Here is a 10,739-nt window from a genome sequence, read left to right as displayed (position 1 = left end):
CAAGAATAAATATTTTTCTTACTTAATTTTGCATTTTTAGGTAATAAATAAAGTCTGGATGACTTGCGGAGCGGAAAAGAGCTGAAGAGTGGTGAAAAGCCGGAAGAAATTACGCAAGGAAGCCGCAAAGAATGGTGCGCACAAGTCCAAAAAGCTAGGAATGGGCTCAAGAAGGAAGAATTGTTCTTAAAGAAGATATGGGCTTGGCATACCCAAGGTCCAAAACCCTTACCCAAACCCATTTTCTATATCCATACCCGCCTCCATTCTCAGCCGTTAGATTGGATCCATCTCATCATCCAATGGTCGCTTCTTCATCGTGCATCAAAATCTGAAGTCCCTGCAAAACACCATAGTACCTAAATTCCAAGCCTTCAGATTAGATCACATTTAGATCCTACGGTCGCTTCTTTGCCTTCTCATCAAATCTCGATACTTCCGCTTAACACTACAGCACCTAACCTCGATCTTCGCCGTTAACTTTGTTGTATTTCACAATCCAACGGTTGAAGTGATTCATCTCTCATACCACCGTTAGATCTACCAACCATCTTCACATCCAACGCGTCTCCTCGCTAGACATCAAAGTTTGATGAACCCGCTCAACACCTTAGCCATCGAACCCATCGACCTCAAGCCAAACACCCTCTTCTTCCCAAATCATTTTCTTTCTTTCTTCTTCTCCTCCACCCGACAGTTGCAGAGCTGCAACTGCAACACCATGTACGCCACCACCATCTCTTCCATCACCACCTCGAGCTTCACCATCATCCAGCTCCCTAGTATTTCCCTTTCTTGTTCTTAGCATCAACCCTAGGTGCTACAAATAAGAAAGAGAAAAGCTAGGGCATCAGTAGACGCAATTGGGAGCTGTGGAGCTGAGGAGGAGCAGAGGGAACATCAACAGGGCATGGGTCGAGCTTAATTCAGAAAATTGGTGAGAGAATTTGATTTTCCCCAAAATTTTAGGGTTTCGAATTAGGGTTTGTATTTTTTGTTGTAAACTATAAATAGGAACTGATGTGTAGAGAGAAAACTGTTCTTGGACTAGCCAAGTTTCCACCCAATTTGGGTTAGGTTAATCTCAATTGTTCCTGCACTTTTAATTGCTCCTGTTAGTTGCACTTTTACTTTTAATTGCACTTGTTCTTGTTCTTGGTTTTAATTCTCTGTTTATATGAATGTTCACTGTTAGTTCACCATATTGTTCACTGTTGTTGTCATGTTAGTTCACCATGTTGTTCACTGTCATGCTCACTGCCATGTAATGTTAGTGTAATGTTTGTCATGTTCTAAACCATCATGCTAGGGACTTGATGAATCCCTAAATTCTTATTGTGTAGTACATTGATCATATTGCTTTAGAAGGTTAAACAAGTTTAGGAAAGACTTGAAATTAGTTCATCATCACCTCACTTTCACAATGTATGCCAAGTATACTTTGTAGTTAGGTTCATGAGCTGTTGATAAGCTGCAACTCAAGCTGAATTCATAATCCTTTGACTAGTTGTGCTGTAGAAAGACAATTAGTGCTTTGGAAATAATAGAACATAGTTGAGTTTAACTTTCTATAGGAGAATACATAGTAGAAGTTAGAGTGAATTAAAACCCTAGTTCCCATCCATAATCTACTTCATTCTCATCCACAATTCCATCTTCAACTGTTTAGCTTTGTTTTCTTGTTTTGTATTGCTTTTGCCTTGTTGTTTCTTCCCTGCCCTGCAACTCTGTTACTTTTCTGTTTTGCATTTTCTTCACTGCTTGAGCAGCTGCAGTACTGCTGCTGTAACCCTTGCTGCATTGCTGCCTTTTTCTTCTACTGCTGCAATTGCTGCTGCAGCACTTGTGCTGCTTTGCTTCCGCCTGCTGCTGCTGAGCCCAAAGCTCAGTTCACTTCCAAAAGCCTCAGAATCCCATTGAGCCCAAAAGCCCAAAACAAGGTTTAAGACCTAAAGCCCATAGTCCACATTTCTGAGCCCAAGCTCAGTTCAACCCAATTTACTCAAAGGGTATTCAAAGCCCAACAATAGCAATTTAGGAGCCCAAAATAGCTAGAAAACTCCAAAACACACCCAGTCTCTGTGGATCGACCCGTACTTGCACGAGCTACAACTGACGACCGTGCACTTGCGGTATTACTGTAGGCCCCCGTTTTTCTGCGCATAATTTTATACCCTTTCAAGGCCTGCCATATATCACCTTGCATGAAACTACTTGAGCATTATCCATATAGCTGAAACATATACTCCCATGAGACAAAGACCTCCAGTGCTTGCATGCAAAATGCTTCAATTCTTCTACGGTTGTTTTAGTATTAACACGAAAAACAGCAGAATGCTCACCATGTTCCAAAACAGCATTAATAAATTTCTCAGACCTGTTTGATACCCCTACATATTACAAAAGAAATGATAATAAACATCTGAAGCTTCAAACAACAATTTCACATAACCTAAAAGTAAACGGTGTACATGAAAGTACACATTTAATCGAAGCCAAAAACATCAAGTAACACTAAACCTAGATAAAATACTCCATCAATTAAGCTCCAGAATCTTACTGGAACATATAATTGAATAAATCAGAAGCCTAGGATCTAGTATCAGTTCGATTTCATATCATTCATCATAAAACTAAAAAAACATCATCAAACAACAATAAACAAAAATCGAATTGATCTAGTATTAACAGTAAATCATCATCATCATGAGAATCAAAAGCTAGTATATAACAAAATATCAACTCAAGATCATACGAATTGATATCATCAACTCATAAACTCAGAAAAACTAAAAATCAGAAACAAAACCTGAAAATTAGATGTAACAGATGAAATACAACCAGAAAACTAACCTGAGGTTGAATTCTGCTCCATTAACAATCAAATCCAATCTAACCTCTACGATTCTGTTAAATCACCTCCGAATTCAAACCTGGAACGATCTATCTCTTAATCTGTCGTGAATTCAAATATGAGATTAAGAATTTTCGACTCTGTAACACTTTTGAATGTAACCTGAGTTGAAATATGATGAAGAAACGATCAAATCCTCTATGAAATTGTTAAATCACCTCCCAAAACTAATCTCTGAGCTGCATCCTGTTTTGAATTCAAGTTTCAGATCCAAAAATTTCGATTTCAAAATCAAGCTTTATATATCAGGAATCGTTCAAGGGTAATTATGGTATATGGAAAATTCGCAAAATCGGGACTCGTTCGTGAATTTGGACTAACTCGTCCATGTTTGGACTAAACTGTACCAGGTAGGACTTTTTTGGACTAGATTGTACTGGGCTTCAGATGGATGGACTAAAGCGTCCAAAACCCACAAACTTTGGGACTAAACATCAATTTCTACTTTAATCTAACTATAGACTATCCCGAAAAATGGAAGAAATTAAACTTCTTTAACCAACTATAATCTAACCATGCAGGTGAACCGTATAAGACTGCTACCACAAAAGGTTGACCCTCGTCTGAGGTGATACTTGGTAGGGTTCTAAAAAAAATGCTCACTCACTGATGCACATTTGCTGCCTTACATATAGTGGGCCGATCAACAAGCTTAGTATGCTAGTACCCAGTCCCATCAAGAAACAAAAAGCCCACCCCCATCTCTGAAACCCTAAAGACCCTAAAAAGGGCAATAACGTCATCGTGTTAGTTATATAAATTACTCAATCCTATACTCCTTCTTGTTTCTTTTCTGCTCGCCGAATTTGCTTCTGCAGCTCCTGTGAAGAAGAAGAACTGAATCCAGAAACAGGTATCCTTCATATTAGGTTTTCATTGTCTTGCTAAATAAAAACTAGGCTTTATGTTGTTGTTCTGATATGGAATGATGTTTTATTTGTTATTATAATCTTGTGGGAAAAAAGCAAACATATCTGTTGTTTTAGCATTTTCTTAATGGCTGTTAGCTGAGTAAGTTGTTTGATGATGGAAGTAGTATTGTTTTGGTCTTTTCCTAAGCACTGATCTAGGTCATTTTGAATAAACATAGATTCGTAGTCACAAGATGTCGCTTATAAATGGGTTTATTGTTTAGCTAAGATTTTCTAAATCTAATACTGCATCGGTCTCGGTTTTATATGATTTTACTGTTGTGAACATTTATTTTCAGATGCAAGTTAGTGTTCGACTGTTGAATCAAGATGTTAATACTTTGTTAGCTGATAGTTCTAATCTAGAATGGGTTTTTAGCTCAATCCCTAAATATATGCACTGTCTATCTTGGGTTTATGCGTTTGTGCCATTATTCTGAATTTGCTACTTTCCTCTCATGTTTAATTGAATGGGGTTAGACTTTCATGTTTTTTTTTGGTATCCCTCTATGGTTGTTCAGACTCTTATTCTTTGGTACTTGGGAAGTTTGCAATTATGTTGGATGTTTAAATGCCTTATTATTTCTGTTAGACTTTCATTTTTTTTTTTTTTTGGTATCCCTCTGTGTTTGTTCAGACTCTTATTCTTTGGTACTTGGGAAGTTTGCAATCATGTTGGATGCTTAAATGCCTTATTATTTCTGTTTAGGTGCCTAATAGTTTGCATACTCACCAGTGTGTCTGTTTTTTTGTTTGTTGAACTCTTTCAGGTATGGGTGGGGAAATCAAGGCAGAGACTATGGTTCCAGAGCATGTCTTGAAAAAGAATAAGAGAGATGAAGAATGGGCTCTGGCAGAGAAAACTGCCCAAGAAGTTCAGAAGAAAAAGAACTCTGAAAGCAGAAAGCTCATCTACAAGAGGGCTGAGCAGTATGCTAAGGAATATGTAGAGCAGGTTTGAGTACCTACTTTGACCCATTTTTTTTTTTTATAATTTCCATCTTCTGGGAAGTTATCTTCTGAAAATCAGATATATCTGTTAACCATTTCATATTGGTTTTATTGTAGGAGAGGGAATTGATCAGGTTGACACGTGAGGCTAAGCTAAAAGGAGGATTCTATGTTAACCCTGAACCCAAATTGCTCTTTATTGTCCGTATTCGTGGGTAAGCTTATATAGACTAAATTCATATGTTGCACTTCACTTCTTCTTTCTGATCGGTAAAGCTTCACATGTAAATTTGTAAATTTGTAAATTTACATGTTCGATGTTGATTCTCTTTTGTTGTCAAGTATTAATGCTATGGACCCAAAGACCAAGAAGATATTGCAGCTTTTCCGTTTGAGACAGGTAATTTTGCCGTTCCTTCTTATTCACCTCCTATAGAATCATTCTATCCTAGTTTCTGTGATTTCTCTATGCATCTCATTCAGGTTCATTTGTGAATATTGGTGAAGTTAATGTTTTCTACTGTTTGCTTTTCGTCAGATCTTCAATGGTGTATTCCTTAAAGTGAACAAAGCTACTTTACAGATGTTGCAAAGAGTTGGGCCATATGTAACTTATGGGTAAGCTTTTCTCCACCTCCAAAAATGTTCCAAACTTTCTGCCCGACAGTTCAATATAATGAAGTGATTAATTTTGTTGTCTGCATGCACCCAAACTTATTTTCTCATTTTGATGACTATATTTCACAGATACCCAAATCTCAAAACTGTCAAGGAATTGATCTACAAGAGAGGTTATGGAAAGCTAAACAAGCGAAGGACAGCCTTGACTGATAATTCTATCGTTGAACAGGTAAGTCTATATTATTACCCATTTGTGGTATTTTAATCTTTTTGTTGCCAAATTTTTCTCTTAATTGATCATCTTCTCTACAGGGTCTTGGCAAGTACGGCATCATCTGTGTTGAGGATTTGATTCATGAGATCATGACTGTTGGCCCTCACTTCAAGCAAGCCAACAACTTCTTATGGCCATTCAAATTGAGTGCTCCTCTAGGTGGTTTGAAGAAGAAGAGAAACCACTACGTAGAAGGTGGTGATGCTGGTAACCGAGAGGGCTACATCAACAAACTCGTCAGGAGAATGAATTAGACATTTGTTACTCTTGATCCTTTTTTTAAAAATTTGGTTCTCAGTTTTTTGTAGCAGGTTTGGGTTTTTAAACCAAACCAGAGATGAATTAGACTTTGTTTTTGGCATTCAAACCAGAGATGGCATTTAAAATGTTGTTCAGTTTTCACTTTTCCTTTGTGTTGATATGGAAAAGGAAGAATTATTTAGATCTGGTTATTATGAGAAGACTTCATTGTTCTCTAAGGGCAATTCCCATGGCAATCAACAAACTTATTGTTTTGTTGAGCCACATGGATGAACAAACTGCATTTTCCACTATGGGAAACAAGGTAAAATGAACAAATCTGATAATTTAGGGTCCCACTATTGATTTTATTAACATAAACTAATAAGAGTTGGGTCCCACTAATCATTTTATTTATATAAATTAATTTTGGTCCCACAGATTATTTAATTAATAAAATAAATAAGCCATAATTATAATAATCAGGTTTTGGAGAGAGAATATGTGAGGGCTACAATGCTCAAACCAACAAATCTGTTGGTTTGACTTTGAACATCCATTTTCTGTGTTTGTTCATTCTATAATGGGAGCAAAATGAACAAACTCCAGGTTTGTTCATTCCATAGGAATTGCTATAAGTCTGTGGTAAACAGTTTCTCTTTGTCTTTTTACTAGGATATGATCCGGGCCGTGGTGTTCTTGTCGTTACATAATATGATATACTTTTTCTCTGGTTATTATCCTTTAAAAGTCTATTTTGTTTCTGAAATCGGGCTTATTGCCAGTAATTCTTTGAAGGCTCAAGATGTTTCACTCTGGCAGCTAACCTAATAAAATTATTTGAGGCGCCGATTTTATTTTCACCCAAAGGAAGCGGATAAGTGTCTTAATTATAGCCTGTTCGGTTCAAGTTTTTCAAATCTCAGGAATTGGATTCCAAGAAATGGATTCCATGGTAAAACAAAATCTGTTTGGTTGGGATAATTGGATTCCATTGTAATTCAAATCTATTATTTACTTAAATATCCTTGAAACTTCTAATAAAGCTAAAACTCAAAAATTTAAGAATTCAAAATTTCAAAACAAATTTGAACCATGGATGACTATTGTTCCACTTGTGTATGAAGCGCCTTTTTCCACATGGTTCTTAAGAATTTCTCAAGTGAAACTATATCTTTTTCATAGACTACAGATTTACTGATTACTTACATAAAACTGAGCGAACAAATTTATAGAGTAGAATCACAACCTTATTTCGAAAGGCAAAAACAAAATATAAGATTCTATTGTTGTATTGCGAATGTAGAGTTCGAACATATAGAATTTGCCAAAAAAATACAACGCCATCACAGAAAAGTAGCAGGTGACAATAATGCAGAATTACTGATCTTTCACAGCAGACTATACAGCTGCTGCAGATGGAGAGTTGCTGTAATTCATAAACTTGTATCAAAGTAATTAAGAAGTTAAGCCAACTAAGAGTGCTTTTTCTTGCTTCCTAACCTAGATTTGTAATCAAGAGTTCTTGCCAGCTTATCTCATATGCCAAAACTAGCTTCAGGTTTCATAAAGTCTTAAACAACTCTTCAAAACTACACAAACAAGAACTTAAATTGAAATAGGAGAAAGTACAGTTGTTGCTAACCAAATACCCGTAAGAAAACAAAAGAGGAATTCAGTGGACCTTCTAACGCTTCCTTTTCCACCAATGCGGTTCACACCAGCCATCTTCTGAAGCTTCTTTTTTTCACTACTACTTGAGTATTCTATTCTTCACATAGTGAGCCCTCTTCCCTTCTTCCATCCCGAAAAACATTTTGGTCTTCGTAGATGAATCAAGTATAATCGAAGCAGCATCTATCACATCATCATCAGTAAGACCATCAATCTTCTGTAGCTCCTCAAACAACTGTTTGTTGGTGTCTGATTCTTGGGCCAATGTACTACGAATTGCTTCAAAATGTGAAAGAGTGCCTGATACAAACTTGCTGAAAGAATTAGCCATCAGATTAAGACCATTCGAATCACCACTTGATTCACCATCTCCAACATCCAAAGAAGATGATCTAACCCTCTTCCTCCTCCTACCTTTATCATTACTATTATTGGCTTCGTCCACTGATCCAGATTGGTTACTTTGTTCGCGTTCTGTTTCTTGTTCAGTTTCCTGTTTTGTTTCGTTCTCCCTTTCTTGCTCATCTTCTTTATCTATCTCTTCCAACTCTTCATCTAAAGAAGCAACTCCTTTACCATTTGCTCTATCTTCAGCAAATATTTTAACCAATGCGTCCAAATGAGGAAAAACTTTCCCATACACTCCCTTTATACTTGGATGAGACTGCAAAATCCACAAATTGGGACTTCAAAAAATAAGAACAACAAACTGGACAAAATTAAACTAGAAACTCACAGTTCATAAATGAAACGAAACAAATGCAAAATGAAATTGCGGACTTGCCAGAGGCAGTGTTATTAACGCGAATGCAGAAGCTACACCCATGATATTAGTTAGTGAAGACACAGGTGAATGGTGAGTATCAGTGCAGTTAAAATAAACAGTGCACTGAGTATCAGTTGAGTAACAATTGAGTAACAGTGCAGTAACACAAAGATGTAGAATAGTAAACTTACTACTGCGCATTCAAGCCTTGACTTCCTCAAAGTCCATACACAGAGACCTTATCCCACCACAAGGTCTAGTTATTATCACCATCAATTGATGCCTATAATGGTCATCGTTACCAAATTCACTAAATATACTTACACTGTTCACACTACATGGTTCATAAGGTAGCTCAATCTCAAACTTCGAATAGTGATTAGAGGAGAAATTAGAGACACAACTAATTAAATAGAAAGGAATATATTAAATAATGGTTTGAAATTACCTTAGCCCATTCATCAAATAAATTCTTCTCGCACACAAGCTTATTGTTGACATAATCCCATTCAAAACCACTTCCATAACTTAGCATTTCGTTGATTGCCATTGAATGCTTCTTCAAAGTCTTTATTCTCGAATCAATGTTGGTAGTACTTAACCCGGAATTGGGTAGTTTCTCAGCTAATTTTTGCTCAATCACTTTCAAATAGCCAGATTTAAATCCTGTATCACTCTTCCACTTGCCATCAAGTGCAAGTTCCGTCAAAACATCAACTAATATGTCATCTTCAGCTTGTACCCAACTCCGATGAGGTGCCATTACTTGCCTGTTTACAACCAAATTATGTCAAGATAATTTCATAAGTAGTTTAACTTCAAATGGAACAAGGAAATGAACCATAGTAACTCACAGATTAACAGTGAGATTTCATCACCTGTGATTGTTGTAAAGGCGGAAAACATAGTAGTCATTGCTGCTATCAAACTCACACAGATACTATAAGATAGAGACAAAAATCAACCATTTGCAAAAATAAATCTGAAATGAACCATCCCCCTTACTATACCATTAGAAGATAAGTAATAAACCTTGTTCTTGTAACAGTTCAGTACAAATGAAAGTGATAAAAAATGTAAGCTAATACAGGAAAATGATGAAATCATTTTAACTAAATATGCGCCTACATCTACGTGCAGTCCATCTTTCCCACATTTGATCAGCTAACTCCTTTCTCTGAACATCCCAATAATTCGAGGAATCGACATGTTCGATCATTCGACTTTCTTGAGGAGAAACCAAATTAATTGGTCCATCTTCATATTCATCTTCCGGTAAAAATTCATCCATAGGCATTTCTCTCCTAATAAGGTTATGTATCAAACAACAGGCCATGATAAAACGGCAATGTATGTTCACAGGATACCATGAGGGACCCCTAAGTATTTCCCATCTCATTTTCAACAATCCAAAAACTCTTTCAATCACATTCCTAGCCCTACAATGTTTCATATTGAACAATTCTTCAGCTGTCCTGGGTTCTAAACGATCTCGCCCCCATTCCTTCAAATGATAACGTTGACCTCTAAAGGGAGCAAGAAATCCTCCACTATTTGGATAACCGGCATCAACAAGGTAATAGTAACCTAAACAAGTAAGCATGTACACAACCATCACTATCTTAATAAAAAACATGAAAAACACTCGCTAATCCGCAGATTCAAGTTATAATACTCTAACAAACTTACCATGTGGAACTTTTAAGCCATTTTTTTTTGTAAATGGCTTCCATAAGAACACGAGAATCAGCAGCTGATCCTTCCCATACAGGATATACATATATAACCTCCAAGTATTGAGAACATACACCTAAGACATTGGTAGCAATTGCGCTTTTCCTTGTACGATACCTAGGCTTGTCAGCTGTTGCAACGTGGACACTAATATGTGTTCCATCTAATGCCCCTAGGCAGTTCTAAAGGTAAACAAGTTGATGTTAATAGTTCATTAGTGATACGAAAAACCAAGTGTTAATATTCATGACATATAAGGTTAAAAAGGTTATAATATTTCATTTGAGACAATCTCATACCTTAAAGAAGTTCCATCTATGGTCAACAGAACTTGTAGAGACTGCTACCGGTTCTTTTAACAACTCTCCTTGAAGCCTAATAACTCCTTTTAACACCGTGTTCACATGTCTACTAATCGTATCTCCTGATCGCTTGAATTGAAAACCCACAACTCTATTCTTATGGTGATGCACAATTACATATAAAAATATCGCCACCATTTCTTCGACATCACAATTCCTATTATCTTCTAGTCCACTAAAAGTGCGCAACTTATGACAAAGAATTCTAAAAGTGCGTCTATCGAGACGAAGTTGGGATTTACATTTGGTGTCACTTTTGTATACCAAATCTTCCATCACCCACAATCGTACC

At 36.6% G+C, this 10,739-nt stretch overlaps 1 protein-coding gene across 1 annotated transcript; it reads left to right on the top strand.

The window, feature by feature from the left end:
- Positions 1-3,695: 3,695 nt before the first annotated feature.
- LOC113349624 (60S ribosomal protein L7-4-like) lies at positions 3,696-6,132 on the top strand. The gene is made up of 7 exons (XM_026593620.1): positions 3,696-3,767; positions 4,596-4,780; positions 4,894-4,991; positions 5,119-5,176; positions 5,315-5,394; positions 5,524-5,626; positions 5,710-6,132. The coding sequence occupies exons 2-7, from the start codon at positions 4,598-4,600 to the stop codon at positions 5,923-5,925; spliced, it is 738 nt and encodes a 245-aa protein (XP_026449405.1). The 5' UTR covers positions 3,696-3,767; positions 4,596-4,597; the 3' UTR covers positions 5,926-6,132.
- Positions 6,133-10,739: the final 4,607 nt, after the last annotated feature.

This window comes from Papaver somniferum, chromosome 2, assembly GCF_003573695.1.
Source record: "Papaver somniferum cultivar HN1 chromosome 2, ASM357369v1, whole genome shotgun sequence".
Taxonomy (NCBI): Eukaryota; Viridiplantae; Streptophyta; class Magnoliopsida; order Ranunculales; family Papaveraceae; genus Papaver; species Papaver somniferum.
The sequence above is the reverse complement of the archived record's forward strand: the minus strand, read 5'-3'. Positions and strand labels throughout refer to the sequence as shown.